At 43.0% G+C, this 24,625-nt stretch overlaps 3 protein-coding genes across 3 annotated transcripts; all 3 read right to left on the reverse strand.

Moving 5' to 3' along the window:
- Positions 1-8,386: 8,386 nt before the first annotated feature.
- Positions 8,387-11,967, reverse strand: LOC142971983 (major histocompatibility complex class I-related protein 1-like). The gene is made up of 5 exons (XM_076112735.1): positions 11,851-11,967; positions 10,982-10,988; positions 10,223-10,516; positions 9,701-9,979; positions 8,387-8,748 (listed from the first exon to the last, which is right to left on the reverse strand). The coding sequence occupies exons 1-5, from the start codon at positions 11,965-11,967 to the stop codon at positions 8,387-8,389; spliced, it is 1,059 nt and encodes a 352-aa protein (XP_075968850.1).
- A 2,999-nt stretch (positions 11,968-14,966) lies between these two features.
- On the reverse strand, positions 14,967-17,263 carry LOC142971984 (major histocompatibility complex class I-related protein 1-like). Its single transcript, XM_076112736.1, has 4 exons — positions 17,007-17,263; positions 16,026-16,292; positions 15,504-15,782; positions 14,967-15,328 (listed from the first exon to the last, which is right to left on the reverse strand). Exons 1-4 carry the CDS (start codon positions 17,179-17,181, stop codon positions 14,967-14,969), a joined length of 1,083 nt encoding a protein of 360 aa, XP_075968851.1. The 5' UTR covers positions 17,182-17,263.
- A 2,666-nt stretch (positions 17,264-19,929) lies between these two features.
- On the reverse strand, positions 19,930-22,825 carry LOC142971985 (major histocompatibility complex class I-related protein 1-like). Its single transcript, XM_076112737.1, has 4 exons — positions 22,810-22,825; positions 21,717-22,010; positions 21,195-21,473; positions 19,930-20,448 (listed from the first exon to the last, which is right to left on the reverse strand). Exons 1-4 carry the CDS (start codon positions 22,823-22,825, stop codon positions 20,087-20,089), a joined length of 951 nt encoding a protein of 316 aa, XP_075968852.1. The 3' UTR covers positions 19,930-20,086.
- Positions 22,826-24,625: the final 1,800 nt, after the last annotated feature.

The raw sequence follows: 24,625 nt of genomic DNA on the forward strand, positions 1-24,625 counted from the left end.
ATGATGCAGCTATTGACTAAAACATCTTTACAAAACGTGTATTCTGATGTTTCTACATATTTCTACAAATATACAGAGATGGAAGAAGTACAGATATTGTACTTTAGTGAATGCAGCGATACCACAGTGTGTAAATACTGTTACAAGTAAAAAGTCCTGCATTCAATAATTTGTTTCTTTAGTAAAAGTGCAAAAGTATTAGCATCACAGTCTGTAGTATTAAGTACCAAAAGTAAAGGTACTCTCTGCAGAATGGTCTATTTTAGAATCATATATTATATTACTGTATTATAATTATTGATGCATTGATTTATCTCTTTAATGTTGCAGCTGGTAAAGATGGAGTCAAACTACTTTATACTGCTGGGAAGCTTAATAGATAACACATCATAATAAGTTGATTTATACTTTGTAATCACCTGAATCTGCAAAGTATCTACAACCGTCAAACACATAGTGAAGTAAACAGTAGTTCAGTATTTCCCTCTGAAATCTAGTGGAGTAGAAGAGTAAAGTAGCATAACATGGAAATACTCAAGTAGGCAACTTCAAATACTACTTAAGTAGGACCTACAGTTAAGCAAATGTAGCAACTACAACTACTGAGTTACATTCCAGCACTGCAAACATATTTATACAAAATATAATGTATTGTAATGCTGTTGTTAAAGTCGCAGACAAACGGACCTACATCCTGTTCTCCTGCAGGATGCCGCTGCTGCTGCCTCCAGCAGCCTGAGGTGAGTGTGTTGAGGCAAATCTCGCGATATTTCCAGTGAGACCTCTTTTGTCATCACAAAGCCGTTTTGCACCGAGGCAAGAAGAGTATTGTAGAAAATGCACCTCAGTAATGACACCAACATGGAGGCAATTCCTACACATAGGAAGTATATGATAAACAACATTTCCAATACCACAAAGACGTTTTCAGCTCGTTAAATAATGAAGAAAATGATAAAATAAAAAATCCTATTAAATGTCACAAATGATTCTAGGCCACCCACCGACTCCTCCCAGGAGTGGTGTGTCACAGTTCAGCTCCACACCCTCCTCACTCTTATTGTCAGTCACTCCCTCCTCATTAGTCTAAACTCCCTTCACCTGTTCACTCACCTGCCTCTGATCAGTAATCAAGTCCCTATATAGACTCCTGCCTCCCAGACACATTTGCCAGATTGTTCTTCGGTTCTATGCCAGACTCTCCAGCACACTCTCACGGACTGATCTCCTGTTACCGATCCTGCCTGCCCCTGTTCTACCCGCCTTGCCTGACTCCCGGTAAACCCACCAGCCTTCTGATCCTGACCCTGTTTGAACTCTGCCTGCCATATTTGAAGTTGGTAATAACAGCCAAAGATCTCTGGAATCCGGTGTGTTGCATTTGGGTCCATATACAAACCCGTTACATTACAATCTGGCCAGTCATGGACCCAGCACACACCCCTGCACCAGTGAGCCGTTTCGAGAGTATCGAGGGGGCTCTCCAGCAGCATGAGGCACTGATGACCAACATCGCCACTGAGACACGTCAGTCAGCAGCAACACAGGAGCAAGCTATGGCTGCATTAGCCACTCAGGTCCAACAACTAACAGCAGCCCTGACCCAGCATGTAGTCTCAGCTTCGCCTCCTGCCCCTCCGACGCCTGCTCCAGCACACGAGCCCCGTGTGGGAACCCCAGAGCGCTATGCTGGAGAACCTGAGGGCTGCAACCCATTCGTCACCAACTGCTCCATCTTGTTTTCCCTACAGCCCTACACGTTTGCCTCGGAGGAAGCTAAAGTAGCCTTCACAATCAACCACCTGACAGGCAGAGCACGACTCTGGGGCACCGCTGAATGGGAGAGGCGCACGCCAGCCTGCTCTTCGTTCCTGGCTTTTTCTGCGGAGCTACGCAAGGTGTTCGGGGCGGTCTCCAAGGGTCCTGATCCTACCGGGGGACTTATGGAACTGCGTCAGGGAGACCGGACAGTTGCTGACTATGCCATTGAGTTTCGTATGAGAGCACGCCTTAGCGACTGGAACTCGGCAGCACAGTGTGAGTTTTTTTTTGGCTGGACTCGCTGGGTATATTAAAGATGAACTGATTTCTTTTGATTTAACTGCCAACCTGGATGGCTTAATTGAACTGACTTCCCGAGTGGACAGATGCACACAGGCAAGGCGACAGGAGCGACGCAAGGGAGAGACAGATCGCCAGTCTTCCATCCGGCCTCGAGGTCCTCCAGCAGCTACCAGCATCATCCCAGGGCCTCAACCTGGGGGCGTTGAACCCATGCAGGTGGGGCGCACCAGTCTCACTCCAGAGGAGCGTGAGCGTCGCCACCGCGGAAATCTTTGCCTGTACTGTGGCCAGGCTGGTCACTTTATATCCCGGTGCCCAGCAAAAGGGCATGGCTCGCCAGTAGTAGGGGAGGTACTGGTGAGCCGAACCACAAGACTCTCTCCCAACCAAAGACCCCTTTGCCACGTTCAGCTTCTGCTCGCGAACGGATCCCAGACCCTCACTACGCTCATTGACTCTGGCGCTGATGACAGCATCATTGATGAGGACCTAGCCCGTCAGCTGGGTATCAACCGGGTACCTCTGCCATGCCCTATTCCTGCCAGCGCCCTGGATGGCCACCTACTGGGGACAGTGACTCACCAGACCATGCCAATCCGTATGCTCCTGTCTGGTAACCACCATGAGACTATCCGGTTTCTTGTCCTGCTGTCACCCCAGCATCCATTAATCCTGGGTTACTCCTGGCTCCGCCGCCATAACCCCCACATAGACTGGGCCACAGGAGCCATCCTGGGGTGGAGCTCATCCTGTCACCTGATTTGCCTGAAACAAGCTGCTACACCCCGGCAGTCAGTCTGTTCCAGCTCTGCTTCGGACCTGTCAGGGGTGCCTACTGAATACCATGACTATCGGGAGGTATTCAGTAAGGTCAGGGCCTCATCTCCGCCTCCACATCGCCCCTACGATTGCGCCATTGACCTGCAACCAGGTACCACTCCACCCAGGGGTCGCCTGTATTCCTTATCTGCACCTGAAAGAGAGACCATGGAGGCATACATAAATTCCTCTCTAGCTGCTGGGATCATCCGTCCCTCTTCTTCACCTGCTGGTGCGGGGTTCTTCTTCGTGGGAAAGAAGGACAAGTCACTGAGGCCTTGCATTGACTACAGGGGCCTCAACGACATTACCATCAAGAACCGCTACCCACTCCCACTCATCTCTTCTGCCTTTGAGTTGCTGCGGGGGGCTACCATCTTCACCAAGCTAGACCTGCGTAACGCCTATCATTTGGTCCGGATCCGAGAGGGTGACGAGTGGAAGACGGCTTTCAACACCCCCACTGGACATTATGAATACCTGGTCATGCCCTTCGGTCTCACCAATGCCCCAGCTGTCTTCCAGGCCCTGGTGAATGATGTGCTGAGAGACATGTTAAACAAACAGGTGTTCGTCTACCTTGACGACATTCTGATTTTCTCCAGGTCCCAAGAGGAGCACATTCACCATGTCCAAGCAGTCCTTCAACGCCTCCTAAAGAATTCTCTGTTCATTAAGGCAGAGAAGTGTGAAGCTGTTACGTCCTGGCCCGTCCCTGACTCACGTAAACAGCTGCAACGATTCCTGGGGTTTGCTAACTTCTACCGGAGGTTCATCCGTGGCTATAGCACCGTGGCTGCCCCACTCACGGCCCTTACCTCATCCAAAGTGCTGTTCCAGTGGTCACCCTCGGCTGAGGAGGCCTTCCAGAACCTTAAGGCCCGGTTTACCTCTGCCCCTATCCTCCAAGTTCCTGACCCAGAGAGACAGTTCGTTGTGGAGGTGGATGCCTCCGATGTTGGGGTGGGGGCCATCCTATCCCAGCGGGCTGCCAGCGACCAGAAACTCCACCCCTGTGCCTTCTTTTCTAGGCGGCTCTCACCTGCTGAAAGAATCTATGACATTGGTAACCGAGAGCTGCTAGTTGTTAAGCTGGACCTTGAGGAGTGGCGTCACTGGCTTGAGGGGACCAGCCTGCCCTTTTTGGTATGGACTGATCACAAGAACCTCGAGTACATTCAGTCTGCCAAGAGACTGAACTCTCGGCAAGCCAGATGGTCCCTGTTTTTTACCCGATTCAACTTTTCCCTCTGTTACCGGCCCGGTACCCGCAACGTCAAGCCTGACGCCCTGTCCCGCCAGTTTGTTGATAAGGGCGATTCCACCCCTTGCAATGACAATATCCTTTCTGCCCCTGTCTTGGTTGCTTCAGTCACCTGGGAGGTAGAGGAGAGAGTCAAGGCCGCCCTGGAGGACCAGCCCGGTCCTAGCTCCTGCCCTCCTGACCGCCTGTTCATCCCTCAGACCCTGAGGTCCGACGTCCTCCAGTGGGCCCACAGCTCCAAACTCACTTGCCACCCCGGGAGCCAGCGTACCAGGGATGCTCTGCGGCAGAGGTTCTGGTGGGCTACTCTGGAGAAAGACACCCGGGAGTTCGTCAATGCCTGTCCTGTCTGCAACCAGCACAAGCTATTCCACCAGGCTCCCGCTGGTTTCCTGCAACCTCTGTCTGTGCCCCATCGGCCCTGGTCCCACATCTCCTTGGACTTTGTTACCGGTCTACCACTGTCCAACAAACATACCACCATCCTGACAGTGGTAGATCGGTTCAGCAAGATGGCCCACTTTGTACCCTTGCCCAAGCTCCCCTCGGCTAAAGAGACTGCTGAGCTGGTCCTGCTGCATGTCTTCCGGCTCCATGGTCTCCCCACTGACGTGGTTTCTGACCGGGGACCTCAGTTTACATCCGTGTTCTGGAGGGAGTTCTGCACACTCATCGGGGCCACAGCCAGCCTGTCATCTGGATACCACCCGCAATCTAACGGCCAGACTGAGCGCAAGAACCAGGAGATGGAGACGGCTCTACGGTGCTTGGTTTCCAAGCATCCATCGTCCTGGTCCCAGCAGCTCCTGTGGGTGGAGTACGCCCACAACACCCTGACCAGTTCTGCCACTGGAATGTCCCCGTTTCAGTGCGCCTACGGTTTTCAACCGCCACTGTTTTCGGCCCTGGAGAAAGAGGTTTCCTGCCCAAGCCTTCGTCCGACGCTGCCGCCGTACCGGGACCGAGGCCAGAGTTGCGCTCGTCCGATCAGCCAACCGGTACTCCACAGCGGCCAACCGGCATCGCTCCAAAGCCGCCATCTACCAGGCTGGTCAGAAGGTGTGGCTATCGACCCAGGACCTACCCTTGCGGGTAGAGTCTAAGAAGGTGGCACCCAGGTTCATTGGGCCATTCGAGATCCTGAAGGTCATCAATCCAGTGGCAGTGAGGCTCAAGCTGCCCCAGACCATGCGGGTCCACCCGTCATTCCACGTCTCCAAGTTGAAGCCAGTTCGAGAGTGCACACTGGTTCCTGCTGTACAGCCTCCGCCACCACTTCGATTCATCGATGGAGGGCTTACCTACACGGTTCGCCGCCTGCTTCGTTCCCGCCGCCGTGGGAGAGGCCTGCAATACCTGGTCGACTGGGAGGGCTACGGTCCAGAAGAAAGATCCTGGGTCCCAGCTCGTCACGTTTTGGATGCCCCTCTCATCAGGGAGTTTCACCGCCGCCATACTGACCAGCCCTATTTGAAGTTGGTAATAAAAGCCAAAGATCTCTGGAATCCGGTGTGTTGCATTTGGGTCCATATACAAACCCGTTACATGGTGAGATGGAGTTCCAGACACCGATGCTGCCCATGCAGAACCTCTGTCCTATAGCCAGCTCCAGGTAGAGCAGAGGGAGGCCCTCAAACACCAGCGCTATCAGGTAGGGGATGAGGAATGCACCTGAAGGCATGAAGCAAACGTTGACCTCACAGTTAGTCAACCCCTCAAAGTCTTGGTCTTGTCTCGCTGCACTCTGGTCTTGCTCATGATTTGGTCTCGTTTTAGTGGTCTTGACTACACTTGTTTGAACCATGTTAAACAAATGCGTTATTATTACCTTAATCAAGCTATGTAAGGGAGATTACAGGTTATGCTAATTGGTGCACTGCAATACTAAAATATCTCCAGAAATATAAATACATTTAGACACGAAGTGATCACTGTATTTTTTGGGCAGTTTTATTCAGTTACGCCTGAATCAGGTCATTTAGGATTTTGTCTGGAACTATGAGGAAGTAAACACAGGAAACACTCCCTAATGTTCACTGCGATCAATCAAACACAGATAAAGTTAATAATTTTGTTATTGACTGGCCTAGTCCATTTGTTAATGACTAACTGAGGCAGAAAGAATCCACAGTGTTTGCATTTCAATTCAGTGTCTCATAATCCCAAAAATAGTCTGAAAAATGTTATGAATGAAGTGAAAAAATAACGTGTGATAAAACTTAACCAGCAAAGTTACTTAATCTGGTGCATCATATTATAGCATCTCACCTCCTCCATAGGTTTGGCACAGGTAAGGAAAACACCAGACGTTTCCAATCCCCACTGCAAAGCCAATACATGTCAGCAGGTACTGAACCTTGTTGTCCCATTTGGGTCTCTCCTCCACCCCAGAGTCTTCTGCTTTGCCCATCCTCAGCCGGCAAAAAGCACAATCCCAGCTCGTCTCTGTCTTCCTCCCTTTAGTGGGCTGTCTTTACTGTTCAATTCAATTTATTTTGTATCGCCCGAAATCACAAATTGACCTCAGAGGGCTTTACAATCTGTACACACACGACATCCTCTGTCCCAGGACCCTCACACCGGTACAGGAAGAACTCCAAACAAAACCTTTAACGGTGAGAAAAAAGTAAGAAACCTCAGGGAGAGCAACAGAGGAGGGAAGTGTACAGAATGAACAACATAATAGAGTTACAACACATTCAATGCATATGACATGAATGATTCATGGACTGTTGGTTAATCAGTAGCAGCTTTGAGTCACGGTTACAGAATTTATTGTTTTTTAAGAGGAAATCAGGCCACCGGGATTTCCTGTCAAAACACCGGGCATGATGATTTAATGGTTAAACTTGCCAAGTCTGTTGAAAATGTTAGCGTGCAAAGACTCAGATTAATGGATAACCTGGTGATGCTGTTTTAAATGTAGCACTGATCTAAAGCGCACCTTTTGGATGCAGTCAATAGAAAAGACACCAACACAACAGTTGTACTGTAACAGAGATGTCTTTATTATTGTTGATACAACTAGAAAGGTTCACTCAGTGATTGAATTAATATAACCCACAATTTGCAAATCCCACTGAAACATGCAGCGATAACTGGCCACCCAAAATATAATGCAGTTAGCATTACACATCCATCAAACATGTAGAAAAAGTTCTGAAAACAGCACCAAATGTAAACTGTGATATTGCAAAACTGTTAAAGATATCAAAAAGCTGACTTATGCGTTAATAGATTGCTGGACCATCAGGGGTGAGCTGACGACCGTTCATGTAAACATTGTCAAAAAACTGAACCAGAAAAAGGAGAGGACATCTGGAAAGCACCCAACCTCAAAGCACTTGGAGGACCTCATAGAAGAGTTCCCATTAACTTCATAGGAGTGCTCCGACACAGGAAGATCACAAACAAAGAAGGAACATATTGATTATATCCTCTCTCATGTTGGAAAAGGCAGCTGACAGAGAAAAAAACAAAGTATGACTTCAAATATCCCCAAACCCTCCAAAATACTGTCTGCGTGTCGACCTCAAGGACCATGGACAGAAGAGGACCCATCCATCATCCGGTCTGTCACAGGTCAGAACAGATAAAAGGTGAGCCAACCATTGGTTCATCAGTGTGACTGAAGACCTGTTTGATGCTGCAGACTTTGCCACGACAACTCTGGACATTTCACTCTGTGTTTGCAGGAATGAATCCTGAAATAAAGAGACGTTACAATATTAAATGTTAAAGAAAATACAGAGTTTATGAAAAGAAACCAAAAAAACACTTTTGCATGTTTTGTATTAATTTCACTGACTTCTGCTTTGACTGTAAATGTGGGAGAGCTCATACAGTATACGCAGTACGTCTTCTACTGTGTTGAATCCAACAGTGGAGTAAAAATGGCTTCACTCACCATTATTGTTCCTCCTCCAGATGAAGAGTCCAGCGATGCAGAGTGCCAGAAGCAGCAGCAGTCCTACAACAACTCCAGTAACACCAGCAGGAAACTCTGACGGAGAAACTGGAACACAAAACATTCACACGTTGTCTCTACCACAGATGATGAGAACAATGTTATCATAGAAATAATTGCCCAAACTATGAAAATAAGAGTCAGAAGAAGAGGATAAGAAGTCGCAAACCTGATTCTTCTATCAGGATTAAGAGGAGGGTTAAAGATTTAAAAGTCACAACAACTCGTCTGTTGAATTGACAACAAAATGCTTTTGGGCATAACCTCTGAAGTTATGATCCAGGTCTAGCGTTAGTTTTTAAACTTCCATCACATCTGATCTCAGTCTTACCCCAGTTGGTCCTGATCTGTGCTTTGTCCAGTTTGGTGACGATGTCGTCCTCCACACCAGAGAAATGAAACACACAGTCGTACCTCCTCCAGTCTTCAGGTGCGACTGATGAAAGGATCAGGTCCACACTGATCTGGAAGGATCCATCGTGGTTGGGGAGGATCTCTCCGTGGTCCACGTCCTCGTGATGCTCCTCTCCATCTTTCCTCCAGTACATCATGGCTCTGTCAGGGTAGAAACCTGTAGCGTGGCAGCTGACTGGGGAGGAGGGAGTCTTCTGGAGGAGAGACACTGAGGGAAGGTCTAGGGATTTAAAAACAAACAAGAAAACTGTGTATAGGACTTAGGCTGGCATGTTATGCATCAATACAAATAAATCAGTTTAAAAGCATCAGTAAATATTGATGCACGTTACTTTCTTACCCTGGACAGTACACATATCATGTGATTTAATTCAAATGCACATCATGCAGTCTACTCACACCACCAGGGGGAGCCTTATTCATGATAATACTACACTTACCGAATTACTACTAGTGAGGCACTGCAATACATAGTATATTTAATATTAAACAATGACAACATCTGGGGGTTGTGAGATGTAAATGGAGAATAAAAATGAAGTCCTGCTACACATATCTCTATTAATCATTGAGAATGTTTTTGTAATCTGTGTTTATTTGTGAAATAATGAATAATAGTTTGAACTCCAAAAGCCTTGAACAGTTCATTTAAATTTGTTTGATTTTGAGGGGTTATAAGCCAAAGCCTTTAATCCTTACAATGCATTGTATTTCATAAGCTTAACATGTGTTTTTTATTAAATGTAAAGATATCTAAATCAGTGAAAATAATACTGTTTAATAACCATGTTTTTCATGTACTGAATTTTAATTTAAGGACCATTCATCATTAAATCAATAATATATTCAATGATATTCCTGAGTATCAGTCATCATCAATAAATATTGGTCCCAGCTCTAATTATTATTTATCTTAATATTAACATCCCAACATGAAGTACTGGGAGTTAAATGTGTTCATGTAGCAGATGCAGATGTGAATGATCTCACTTAGAGTCAATTTGAAGAACTTTAATGAGCTTTAAGTGAATAAAGTTATGAAATAAAAGTGGAGAGGACACCAAGAATAAAAGAGATGAAGTGAGGTGAGTGAAATTATGTCCATATTTACTCTACATTAAAACAGAAGAGGCGTATGAACACTTTAGTGTCATCAGGTCACGTGAATCTACCTGTTCTCTGCAGAGAGCTCCTCCCATAGTCCACATACGTCTTCAGCCAGTGAGGACATTCGTGGAAGCAGTAATTTTTATTGTATTCTGATCTGGCTTTCTCAGCATCCCATCTAAGTTTGGTGCTGAACGCCTGCTGTCTTGGTGCAGTCCACGTCAGCGTCTGCAGGTCCAACACAATGAAGTCTTCTCCATCATAACCATACTGATGAAAACCAATCACCTCTCCAGTCTCATCATCCCACTCACAGCCGTTCATCTTCTGTAAAATGTGGGCACCTGAGAGAGGTAGAGAGGGAGAAAGTGACATCGCAGCACAGACGATTATTAACACATAACATCACATCTTCACCACAGAGACACGCTGATCCACCAATTACTGGCTCTGTGGAAGCCACTCAACATCTGCTGGAAAACAGAGTGAAAGTCCATATTCTCTTCATCAAAAAGCACTGGCATGTGTTCATACAGGAAGCTACATCTCACCAGCTAAACGTTAAACATGAACATAAACAGGCCTACCTCCAGTTTGGTTTAAGCGCTGCTTCAAGGCGTCAATGTTGGTTCTGAAGAACTGCTGATAGCTAAAACACCTCTGAACATACCACTCCATGTGTTGTGGGTTATCCTTCATAACTTCTCTCATCCAGTCCTGTTTGAGCTCCGGGGTCTTGCTGTTGCTGTCACAGTAACCCATCTGGACTTCATTGACCATCGCAAGACCCACAAACTCTGGAATGTTTGTGACTCCAGAAGTTGCAGTCAGGACATATTTCAGGGAGTGTTTCACTGCAGAACAAAGAAGGTTTATTAGAACTTAATTGTATACAAATTATGGATATTAGTGGTTGTCAATTTTTATTAATTTAAAAATATGTTAAACCACAACGAGCTACCTAAAGAATATGTTGTAGACCCACTAACGTTACTAATTTTATGTTGTGACTTTGTGCATTGAGCAACGAGTCATGTAGATGGCCCGTGTACAATAATAATATATTGTTTTATTGTAGCCTTATTTTAAATCATGTAACTTTGGCCTTCTTACAGCAGATATTTGTTCATTTGTGATTGTGTAGTTTAGGGAATTATTATTATTAGCTAGTCAACGTCTTGTAATAGTTGTCGTATATAATTTGATTTACAAACAATAATATATGGGGATAGCCTCTATCCTCCCTAAAGATACGGACATTACTTCACACAGAGGTTATGAACAACTTTTACTTTCCTCCACTAAAGCATGAATGCAGCATATGTGTCGTTCTGTAACGCACTGACGAGTAACCTACATGAGAACAATACATAGGCTGATCATGTGAAGTCAGTGTCAGATGGTTTGAATAACGGAATTGACGGAGTGAAAGTGAAACTATGACTCCTGATGTCGCTCTTTACAAAGTGACTGCAACGAGTTTTACAGCGACAATAATAACAGGAAACAGCGTAACGGTGAGAGTCACAGTGTGATCTTACCTGTAGATGCAACATGACAGAAGAGCAGCAACATAAATAACGTTTTCATGTTGTTATGATAAGTAAACCTCAAGCTGAAGAGCGAGATAGCTGACTGAACGTTCGCCTTTGATACCGGGCATGCGCAGTGTAGGTGTGTCCATTAAAGTGATAACATCAAAAATAGTCGAAATCGACATCACCACACATGGACATACAGTACATTGTTTTCAATGGACAGGAAAGATATGAAATTTGAATCTGAAAAGTAACTATAGCTGTCAGACAAATAAGAAGTACGATAATTCCCTCTTAAATTTAGTGGAGTAGAAGTTGATGCAACTTTATACTTCTAAATGGTAATACTACAAGTAGTACAAGTACCTCAACTTTGTATGCAGCCTTGTGTTTGAATAATATTGCTTAGTTAGCGTACAGTCCTCCACTGTATAGACAGGTACAAAGGTACAACTAAAATAACTTTACATTCATGATGCAGCTATTGACTAAAACATGTTTACAAAACTTGTATTCTGATGTTTCTACATATTTCTACAAATATACAGAGATGGAAGAAGTACATATATTGTACTTTAGTGAATGCAGCGATACCACAGTGTGTAAATACTGTTACAGGTAAAAAGTCCTGCATTCAATTTGTTTCTTTAGTAAAAGTGCAAAAGTATTAGCATCACAGTGTGCTCGAGGTGCTGCTTCTCTCCTAATGTCTGTGTGTGCATGGGAGGGGGAGGGTCAGCTCTCAGATTCCTGGGTCTCTTGGTGTGAGCTGTGTTGTGCTCCAGCGGTTCCATTTGGCCAACAACGAACCAACCCTCACCCCACCCCCCTCTAAACCTCCATTAGACAACCTTTACAAGTCCTGCCTGCCAAGATCAGGTCTGATCCTGTCAACTCTTTGCTTATTAGATAAACATGAGGAGGTTGTAGAAATGTGACGGGCAAATACACGATGCAACTGAGCACAAAGCTGCAACAGGAAACTGGTGCAAAAGTGGTTACTCTCTCAAACGACTTCCCTTTTCAGACTAAGGCTACATCCACACTAATCCGTTTTCGTTTTAAAACAAAAACAATCTCCGTCCACACGGCGTTTCAGCATCGTTTTCGAAATGATCCCCGTCCAGACTATAAAGCTTACGAGTTGCATAGTTGGTGAAACGTTTAGGAAAATCGGAATCGGAGATCAGAAAAACATGATTCCTGAGCTTACTTCGTAGCCATGTTCTCGTATTACTGGTAGCGGAATCAGCTTTTTAAAGGTGCATGATAAAGACTTCAGACAGGGGAATATGGCGATGACAGCTGAGCGGAAGGATAAAAGGAAAACAATCATTACACATGGCTACACATTCTCATTAAAAAAACTGACACAAAGGGACTTCTAAAAGTCAACATGAGTTAGTTCCCACAACTGAACATGTGACTGTAACATTCAGTCATGCTGTCACTGAACCAGAGTGTTCAGAGTAATCTGGTTTCTAAAACTATTTGCATAGCTAGATGCCACTAGAGGTAAGTTGTAAAATATGTTTTGTGGAATTTGTGTGGACAGAGCCTTTAAGACAGTAGCCGAAAAATGCTTGGAGAAGAAGAACAGCAGGCAAACAAAAAGATATTTGGGCATTTCCTCTGCTCAAAATCGCCTGTGTTTATGTTTTCCTGACAAAGGAAGTAGTGTGATGTTGTTATATCACCGCTAAAAGTCATTATAATTATTGATGCATTGATTTATCTCTTTAATGTTGCAGCTGGTAAAGATGGAGTCAAACTACTTTATACTGCTGGGAAGCTTAATAGATAACACATCATAATAAGTTGATTTATACTTTGTAATCACCTGAATCTGCAAAGTATCTACAACCGTCAAACACATAGTGAAGTAAACAGTAGTTCAGTATTTCCCTCTGAAATCTAGTGGAGTAGAAGAGTAAAGTAGCATAACATGGAAATACTCAAGTAGGCAACTTCAAATACTACTTAAGTAGGACCTACAGTTAAGCAAATGTAGCTACTACTACTACTGAGTTACATTCCAGCACTGCAAACATATTTATACAAATTATAATGTATTGTAATGCTGTTGTTAAAGTCGCAGACAAACGGACCTACATCCTGTTCTCCTGCAGGATGCCGCTGCTGCTGCCTCCAGCAGCCTGAGGTGAGTGTGTTGAGTCAAATCTTGCGATATTTCCAGTGAGACCTCTTTTGTCATCACAAAGCCGTTTTGCACCCAAGCAAGAAGAGTATTGTAGAAAATGCACCCCAGTAATGACACCAACATGGAGGCAATTCCTACACATAGGAAGTATATGATAAACAACATTTCCAATACCACAAAGAAGTTTTCAGCTCGTTAAATAATGAAGAAAATGCACCGGGCATGATGATTTAATGGTTAAACTTGCCAAGTCTGTTGAAAATGTTAGCGTGCAAAGACTCAGATTAATGGATAACCTGGTGATGCTGTTTTAAATGTAGCACTGATCTAAAGCGCACCTTTTGGATGCAGTCAATAGAAAAGACACCAACACAACAGTTGTACCGTAACAGAGATGTCTTTATTTGTGTTGATACAACTAGAAAGGTTCACTCAGTGATTGAATTAATATAACCCACAATTTGCAAATCCCACTTAAACATGCAGCCATAACTGGCCACCCAAAATATAATGCAGTTTGCATTACACATCCATCAAACATGTAGAAAAAGTTCTGAAAATAGCACCAAATGTAAACTGTGATATTGCAAAACTGTAAAAGATATCAAAAAGCTGACTTATGCGTTAATAGATTGCTGGACCATCAGGGGTGAGCTGACGACCGTTCATGTAAACATTGTCAAAAAACTGAACCAGAAAAAGGAGAGGACATCTGGAAAGCACCCAACCTCAGAGCACTTGGATGACCTCATAGAAGAGTTCCCATTAACTTCATAGGAGTGCTCCGACACAGGAAGATCACAAACAAAGAAGGAACATATTGATTACATCCTCTCTCATGTTGGAAAAGGCAGCTGACAGAGAAAAAACAAAGTATGCCTTCAAATATCCCCAAACTCTCCAAAATACTGTCTGCGTGTCGACCTCAAGGACCATGGACAGAAGAGGACCCATCCATCATCCGGTCTGTCACAGGTCAGAACAGATAAAAGGTGAGCCAACCATTGGTTCATCAGTGTGACTGAAGACCTGTTTGATGCTGCAGACTTTGCCACGACAACTCTGGACATTTCACTCTGTGTTTGCAGGAATGAATCCTGAAATAAAGAGACGTTACAATATTAAATGTTAAAGAAAATACAGAGTTTATGAAAAGAAACCAACAAAACACTTTTGCATGTTTAGCATGAACTTCACTGACTTCTGCTTTGACTGTAAATGTGGGAGAGCTCATACAGTATACGCAGTACGTCTTCTACTGTGTTGAATCCAACAGTGGAGTAAAAATGGCTTCACTCACCATTATTGTTCCTCCTCCAGATGAAGAGTCCAGCGATGCAGAGTGCCAGAAGCAGCAACAGTCCTACAACAACTCCAGTAACACCAGCAGGAAACTCTGACGGAGAAACTGGAACACAAAACATTCACACGTTGTCTCTACCACAGATGATGAGAACAATGTTATCATAGAAATAATTGCCAAAACTATGAAAATAAGAGTCAGAAGAAGAGGATAAGAGGTCGCAAACCTGATTCTTCTATCAGGATTAAGAGGAGGGTTAAAGATTTAAAAGTCACAACAACTCGTCTGTTGAATTGACAACAAAATGCTTTTGGGCATAACCTCTGAAGTTATGATCCAGGTCTAGCGTTAGTTTTTAAACTTCCATCACATCTGATCTCAGTCTTACCCCAGTTGGTCCTGATCTGTGCTTTGTCCAGTTTGGTGACGATGTCGTCCTCCACACCAGAGAGATGAAACACACAGTCGTACCTCCTCCAGTCTTCAGGTGCGACTGATGAAAGGATCAGGTCCACACTGATCTGGAAGGATCCATCGTGGTTGGGGAGGATCTCTCCGTGGTCCAGGTCCTCGTGATGCTCCTCTCCATCTTTCCTCCAGTACATCATGGCTCTGTCAGGGTAGAAACCTGTAGCGTGGCAGCTGACTGGGGAGGAGGGAGTCTTCTGGAGGAGAGACACTGAGGGAAGGTCTAGGGATTTAAAAACAAACAAGAAAACTGTGTATAGGACTTAGGCTGGCATGTTATGCATCAATAGAAATAAATCAGTTTAAAAGCATCAGTAAATATTGATGCACGTTACTTTCTTACCCTGGACAGTACACATGTCATGTGATTTAAAGAGCATCAGGTCACGTGAATCTACCTGTTCTCTGCAGAAAGCTCCTCCCATAGTGCACATACTTCTTCAGCCAGTCTGGACATGTTTGGATGTAGTAATATTTATTGTATTCTGATCTGGCTTTGTCAGCATCCCATCTAAGTTTGGTGGTGAACGCCTGCTGTCTTGGTGCAGTCCACGTCAGCGTCTGCAGGTCCAACGCAATGAAGTCTTCTCCATCATAACCATACTGATTAAAACCAATCACCTCTCCAGTCTCGTCATCCCACTCACAGCCGTTCATCCTCTGTAAAATGTGGGCACCTGAGAGAGGTAGAGAGGGAGAAAGTGACATCGCAGCACAGACGATTATTAACACATAACATCACATCTTCACCACAGAGACACGCTGATCCACCAATTACTGGCTCTGTGGAAGCCACTCAACATCTGCTGGAAAACAGAGTGAAAGTCCATATTCTCTTCATCAAAAAGCACTGGCATGTGTTCATACAGGAAGCTACATCTCACCAGCTAAACATTAAACATGAACATAAACAGACCTACCTCCAGTTTGGTTTAAGCGCTGCTTCAATCCGTCAATGTTGGCTCTGAAGACGTGCTGATTACCAGAACACTTCTGAACATACCACTCCCTGTGTTGTGGGTTATCCTTCATAAAACCTCTCATCCAGTCCTGTTTGGGATCCACGATCTTGCTGTTGCTGTCACAGTAACCCACCTGGACTTCATCGACCATCCCAAAACCCACAAACTCTGGAATGTTTGTGACTCCAGAAGTTGCAGTCAGGAAATATTTCAGGGAATGTTTCACTGCAGAACAAAGAAGGTTAATTGGAACTGAATTTTTATACAAATTATGGATATTAATGGTCGTCAATTAAAAAAAGGGATAATTTAAAAATATGTTAAATCACAATGAGCTACCTAAAGAATATGTTATAGACCCACTAACGTTACAAATTTTATGTTGTGACTTTGTGCATTGAGCAACGAGTCATGTAGATGGCCCGTGTACAATAATAATATATGTTTTATTGTAGCCTTATTTTAAATCATGTAACTTTGGCCTTCTTACAGCAGATATTTGTTAATTTTTGATTGTGTACTTTAGGGAATTATTATTATTAGCTAGTCAACGTCTTGTAATAGTTGTCGTATATAATTTGATTTACAAACAATAATATATGGGGATAGCCTCTATCCTCCCTAAAGATACGGACATTACTTCACACAGAGGTTATGAACAACTTTTACTTTCCTCCACTAAAGCATGAATGCAGCATATGTGTCGTTCTGTAACGCACTGACGAGTAACCTACATGAGAACAATACATAGGCTGATCATGTGAAGTCAGTGTCAGATGGACACGTTTGAATAATGGAATTATTATAAACACAGTGTGACGGAGTGAAAGTGAAACTATGACTCCTGATGTCGCTCTTTACAAAGTGACTGTTACGAGTTTTACAGCGACAATAATAACAGGAAACAGCGTAACGGTGAGAGTCACAGTGTGATCTTACCTGTAGATGCAACATGACAGAAGAGGAGCAACATAAATAACGTTTTCATGTTTAAGAGCGAGTCAGCTGATTGAACGTTCGCTTTTGACACCGGGCATGCGCAGTGTTGGCGCGGCGTGATCTTTGAGTCATAACGTAAAAAATTGTCGAAATCAAAACCAGTACATTTGGACATACAGCACAGGTAAGGAAAACGCCAGACGTTTCCAATTCCCACTGCAAAGCCAATACATGTCAGCAGGTACTGAACCTTGTTGTCTGAGGAATTTAAGTTTAAAAGTTTTTTTAGTATGATTAATAGCACCCCTAGTGGTGGATATAAAATGTTACAATATATCAAATGTCACAATATGTGTACCTATAGAGGATATTATATGTTACAGTATATTTACTTATAGAATTGTCTGGTGTATTCACGAGGCGGAAGCACATGTAGCGTTAGTTACTTTATTCGGCCATGGAAAACACTTAAGTCCGTACTGCGCATGCGCGCTACAGTTACTATGAAAGGACAGTGTTCACTGAGGTCCAAAAATAATTTGTACTCATTTCAACCATATAACGTAATGTGATCAATATACCACAAAGTGTTATTAAACCATCAAAGCATAATCATTGAATGTATTAAACTAAAAAGCATAGTCACTGTATGTATTAAACACTGTAAAGAATAGTCGTGAGGGCCAGAAAGGGATTTCTGAGTGAGGCTTTTTTTAGAACAAGCGGAGAATCGACTGCACCGAGTCAACAGGAAGTGGTCAGACGAGAAAGGCTGACCATCGGAGCAGAGGGCAGGCGGAGCCCGAAGCCAGGAGGGGACTATTGGATTTCAGCCAGTCACTGAGCTGATACGGACACTTTCAGACACTTTCGGACACTTTGAGATACTTTCAGACACTTACAGAACTCAAAGGACACTGTTCTACAGGAAATTCTTCAGTCCATGTGTCTTCCCTCTTACAGCTGACCGAAACCCATCGGACTGTTGGTGAGAACGCGTGTGGTCTCCTTTCCTGGAACGTCATACTATCGATAGATTAATTCAGTTTGTAACTGTTTTAGCTTTTGTTAATAATTAAATACCTTTTTTGATCATGAAGTGAACCAGCTAATTTTTTAGTACGACTTTGCTGCCGAAAGTTAGCAGCAGCGGAATTCCTGCGGCCTGGCATTCCCCTGGGAAGTTCCAGCCTCAACATGTCCCATTTGGGTCTCTCCTCCACCCCAGAGTCTTCTGCTTTGCCCATCCTCAGCCGGCAAAAAGCACAATCCCAGCTCGTCTCTGTCTTCCTCCCTTTAGTGGGCTGTCTTTACTGTTCAATTCAATTCATTTTGTATCGCTCAAAATCACAAATTGACCTCAGAGGGCTTTACAATCTGTACACACACGACATCCTCTGTCCCAGGACCCTCACACCGGTACAGGAAGAACTCCAAACAAAACCTTTAACGGTGAGAAAAAAGTAAGAAACCTCAGGGAGAGCAACAGAGGAGGGAAGTGTACAGAATGAACAACATAATAGAGTTACAACACATTCAATGCATATGACATGAATGATTCATGGACTGTTGGTTAATCAGTAGCAGCTTTGAGTCACGGTTACAGAATTTATTGTTTTTTAAGAGGAAATCAGGCCACCGGGATTTCCTGTCAAAACACCGGGCATGATGATTTAATGGTTAAACTTGCCAAGTCTGTTGAAAATGTTAGCATGCAAAGACTCAGATTAATGGATAACCTGGTGATGCTGTTTTAAATGTAGCACTGATCTAAAGCGCACCTTTTGGATGCAGTCAATAGAAAAGACACCAACACAACAGTTGTACCGTAACAGAGATGTCTTTATTATTTGTTGATACAACTAGAAAGGTTCACTCAGTGATTGAATTAATATAACCCACAATTTGCAAATCCCACTGAAACATGCAGCCATAACTGGCCACCCAAAATATAATGCAGTTTGCATTACACATCCATCAAACATGTAGAAAAAGTTCTGAAAATAGCACCAAATGTAAACTGTGATATTGCAAAACTGTAAAAGATATCAAAAAGCTGACTTATGCGTTAATAGATTGCTGGACCATCAGGGGTGAGCTGACGACCGTTCATGTAAACATTGTCAAAACACTGAACCAGAAAAAGGAGAGGACATCTGGAAAGTACCCAACCTCAAAGCACTTGGATGACCTCATAGAAGAGTTCCCATTAACTTCATAGGAGTGCTCCGACACAGGAAGATCACAAACAAAGAAGGAACATATTGATTATATCTTCTCTCATGTTGGAAAAGGCAGCTGACAGAGAAAAAAACAAAGTATGACTTCAAATATCCCCAAACCCTCCAAAATACTGTCTGCGTGTCGACCTCAAGGACCATGGACAGAAGAGGACCCATCCATCATCCGGTCTGTCACAGGTCAGAACAGATAAAAGGTGAGCCAACCATTGGTTCATCAGTGTGACTGAAGACCTGTTTGATGCTGCAGACTTTGCCACGACAACTCTGGACATTTCACTCTGTGTTTGCAGGAATGAATCCTGAAATAAAGAGACGTTACAATATTAAATGTTGAAGAAAATCCAGAGTTTATGAAAAGAAACCAACAAAACACTTTTGCATGTTTAGCATGAACTTCACTGACTTCTGCTTTGACTGTAAATGTGGGAGAGCTCATACAGTATACGCAGTACGTCTTCTACTGTGTTGAATCCAACAGTGGAGTAAAAATGGCTTCACTCACCATTATTGTTCCTCCTCCAGATGAAGAGTCCAGCGATGCAGAGTGCCAGAAGCAGCAGCAGTCCTACAACAACTCCAGTAACACCAGCAGCAGGAAACTCTGACGGAGAAACTGGAACACAAAACATTCACACGTTGTCTCTACCACAGATGATGAGAACAATGTTATCATAGAAATAATTGCCAAAACTATGAAAATAAGAGTCAGAAGAAGAGGATAAGAGGTCGCAAACCTGATTCTTCTATCAGGATTAAGAGGAGGGTTAAAGATTTAAAAGTCACAACAACTCGTCTGTTGAATTGACAACAAAATGCTTTTGGGCATAACCTCTGAAGTTATGATCCTGGTCTAGCGTTAGTTTTTAAACTTCCATCACATCTGATCTCAGTCTTACCCCAGTTGGTCCTGATCTGTGCTTTGTCCAGTTTGGTGACGATGTCGTCCTCCACACCAGAGAGATGAAACACACAGTCGTACCTCCTCCAGTCTTCAGGTGCGACTGATGAAAGGATCAGGTCCACACTGATCTGGAAGGATCCATCGTGGTTGGGGAGGATCTCTCCGTGGTCCAGGTCCTCGTGATGCTCCTCTCCATCTTTCCTCCAGTACATCATGGCTCTGTCAGGGTAGAAACCTGTAGCGTGGCAGCTGACTGGGGAGGAGGGAGTCTTCTGGAGGAGAGACATTGAGGGAAGGTCTAGGGATTTAAAAACAAACAAGAAAACTGTTTATAGGACTTAGGCTGGCATGTTATGCATCAATACAAATAAATCAGTTTAAAAGCATCAGTAAATATTGATGCACGTTACTTTCTTACCCTGGACAGTACACGTCATGTGATTTAATTCAAATGCACATCATGCAGTCTACTTACACCACCAGGGGGAGCCTTATTCATGATAATACTACACTTACCGAATTACTACTAGTGAGGCACTGCAATAAGTAGTATATTTAATATTAAACAATGACAACATCTGGGGGTTGTGGAGGTTCAGACAGGAAGTGTCTCTTTGTGTTTGTCTCTCTCACCTAGACACAACTGTTTGTAATGAATCTAAACCAAAGCCTTTAATCCTTACAATGCATTGTATTTTATAAGCTTAACATGTTATTTATTAAATGTAAAGATATCTAAATCAGTGAAAATGCTACTGTTTAATAACCATGTTTTTCATGTACTGAATTTTAATTTAAGGACCATTCATCATTAAATCAATCATATATTCATTGATATTCCTGAGTATCAGTAATCATCAATAAATATTGGTCCAAGTCCCAATTATTATTTATCTTAATATTAACATCCCAACATGAAGTACTAGAATAAAAGAGATGAAGTGAGGTGAGAGAAACTATGTCCATATTTACTGTACATTAAAACAGAAGAGGCGTATGAACACTTTAGTGTCCTTTAAAGAGCATCAGGTCACGTGAATCTACCTGTTCTCTGCAGAGAGCTCCTCCCATAGTGCACATACTCCTTCAGCCAGTGAGGACATTCATGGTTGAAGTAATATTTATCGTATTCTAATCTGGCTTTGTCAGCATTCCATCTAAGTTTGGTGCTGAACGCCTGCTGTGTTGTTGCAGTCCACGTCATCGTCTGCAGGTCCAACACAAGGAAGTCTTCTCCATCATAACCATACTGACTAAAACCAGTAACCTCTCCAGTCTCATCATCCCACTCACAGCCAGTCATCCTCTGTAAAATGTGGGCACCTGAGAGAGGTAGAGAGGGAGAAAGTGACATCGCAGCACAGACGATTATTAACACATAACATCACATCTTCACCACAGAGACACGCTGATCCACCAATTACTGGCTCTGTGGAAGCCACTCAACATCTGCTGGAAAACAGAGTGAAAGTCCATATTCTCTTCATCAAAAAGCACTGGCATGTGTTCATACAGGAAGCTACATCTCACCAGCTAAACGTTAAACATGAACATAAACAGACCTACCTCCAGTTTGGTTTAAGCGCTGCTTCAAGTCGTCAAGGTTGGTTCTGAAGAACTGATGATTGATAAAACACTTCTGAGTATACAACTCCCTGTGTTGTGGGTTATCCTTAATAAAATCTCTCATCCAGTCCTGTTTAGGCTCCGCGATCTTGATGTTGCTGTCACAGTAACCCACCTGGACTTCATCGACCATCCCAAGACCCACAAACTCTGGAAGGTTTGTGACTCCAGAAGTTGCAGTGATGAAAAATTTCAGGGAGTGTTTCACTGCAGAACAAAGAAGGTTTATTGGAACTTAATTTGTATACAAATTATGGATATTAATGGTTGTCAATTACAAAAAAAAGGGAGTATTTTTAAATATGTTAAATCACAATGAGCTACCTAAAGAATATGTTATAGACCCACTAACGTTACTAATTTTATGTTGTGACTTTGTGCATCGAGCAACGAGTCATGTAGATGGCCCGTGTACAATAATAATATATATTGTTTTATTGTAGCCTTATTTTAAATCATGTAACTTTGGCCTTCTTACAGCAGATATTTGTTCATTTGCGATTGTGTACTTTAGGGAATTATTATTATTAGCTAGTCAACGTCTTGTAATAGTTGTCGTATATAATTTGATTTACAAACAATAATATATGGGGATAGCCTCTATCCTCCCTAAAGATACGGACATTACTTCACACAGAGGTTATGAACAACTTTTACTTTCCTCCACTAAAGCATGAATGCAGCATATGTGTCGTTCTGTAACGCACTGACGAGTAACCTACATGAGAACAATACATAGGCTGATCATGTGAAGTCAGTGTCAGATGGACACGTTTGAATAATGGAATTATTATAAACACAGTGTGACGGAGTGAAAGTGAAACTATGACTCCTGATGTCGCACTTTACAAATTGACTGTTACGAGTTTTACAGCGACAATAATAACAGGAAACAGCGTAACGGTGAGAGTCACAGTGTGATCTTACCTGTAGATGCAACATGACAGAAGAGGAGCAACATAAATAACGTTTTCATGTTGTTATGATAAGTAAACATCAAGCTGAAGAGCGAGTCAGGTGAATGAACGTTCACCTGTGATACCGGGCATGCGCAGTGTAGGCGTGGCGTTACCTTTAGAGTCATAACATCACCACATATGGACATACAGTACATGGTTTTCAATGAACAGGAAGTATGAATAATTGTAATCCGAAAAGTAACTATAGCTGTCAGACAAATAAGAAGTATGATAATTCCCTCTTAAATTTAGTGGAGTAGAAGTTTATGCAACTTTATACTTCTAAATGGTAATACTACAAGTAGTACAAGTACCTCAACTTTGTATGTAACTATTTGTTTGAATAATATTGCTTAGTTAGCGTACAGTCCTCCACTGTATAGACAGGTACAAAGGTACAACAAAAATAACTTTACATTCATGATGCAGCTATTGACTAAAACAATACTTATATTCTGATGTTTCTACATATTTCTACAAATATACAGAGATGGAAGAAGTACATATATTGTACTTAACCCTCCTGTTACCTTCAAATTTACTAACATCTGTTATCCTTGTGGTCAATTTGACCCCAGCAATTTAAACCTCCAGAAAATTATCATAATTAAAATTGTTTCCCAAGTTTATGTGTCAGGTACTTTATGTTTGTTTGTTGACTACCTAAATAGCCTTAAATACCCCCCACCTCCCTTATACATCCAGAATACCTGTTATGTGACTCTGGAGAAATATGCAGATCACCATAAAATCTCACTGATTGACCTAAAATTGGAAAGAGATATCTTTTTGGTGTTTTAATGGCTTTATATTATTTCTAAGTACATATTGTTATCTATAACATTTGGAATGAAAAACTATTTCTGTTATCAAGAATAGTAACATGTATTATGTTCGGGGTCAAGTTGACCCCAGGAAAAACAAACACAATTTCAGTATTGTCTGAATGGACAGCGCCCACGAAACGCAACCAGACATTCATCCACAGTCATGCGAGGGCCTGGATTGTAAACAAAGGGTAATCGCTGAACCCACTTCCCGTATTGCTGCGAGTTTGTGACGCTCTCGTCGGCCCTGCTTTGTTTCTCTGTCATCAAAGCGTATGACCCGGGAGAAAACATGGAATGTGTTTAGAGACATGGTGGCTGTAAATATTGCCTTTCCAGTGTCAGCAGCCCAAAGGCTTGCTGCTGCTTCGCCTTTTGACTTGTACACTCCTGCCAAAATGAGCAACCCAATGTAGGCCTGCAAGTGGGTCACATCCAAGTCTTTCCAATTGTCCGCATACACGTGCCTCCCCTCTAAATTTGTCATCTCAGGTATATCCTTTTCGATTGATGGTGTTATGAAGAGCTCAAATGCTGATTGTATGTCTTGGACATGGCTGACAGCGTATCATGTGGCCTGGAACCATTTTGATGACATTAGCAGCACTAAGTCTACCCTGTTGTTCAAGTGGGGAGACGGACCGTAATAACTTTCAATTTTTGGAAGTTGAATGTGTTTGCTGGTGCTTGAGAGACAACAGGAGGGTCAACACTGAGGGTCTCATTCTCATCAGAGGATGCCTCATAATCAGGGTCCTCCTCAACATCATGCTCTGTCTCAGACACATTCTCCTCTATGTCACTTTCATGGTCAAAGAGATGAGACAACACCTCATTGACAGAAAACCTTTCCTTACACATTTTCAGTTGAGAGAGAGCAGAAAGAGAGAGCACACAGAGCACCAAGAGAAAGGGTTTAGAAGGCTGCTGTGCAAGTGTTTGCTCCGCCCCCATCTCGTGTGAACTATCAGTGGTTCTCGCACTACTACAGTTATGCTTATGTTAGGTTAGGGCCCTAAAGCTTTTTGAAGATTATAAAATTGCATGTTATAGTGACCTCAAT

The sequence above is a fragment of the Anarhichas minor genome, unplaced genomic scaffold, assembly GCF_050575085.1.
Source record: "Anarhichas minor isolate MPS153535 unplaced genomic scaffold, ASM5057508v1 ptg000051l, whole genome shotgun sequence".
NCBI classification, from domain to species: domain Eukaryota; kingdom Metazoa; phylum Chordata; class Actinopteri; order Perciformes; family Anarhichadidae; genus Anarhichas; species Anarhichas minor.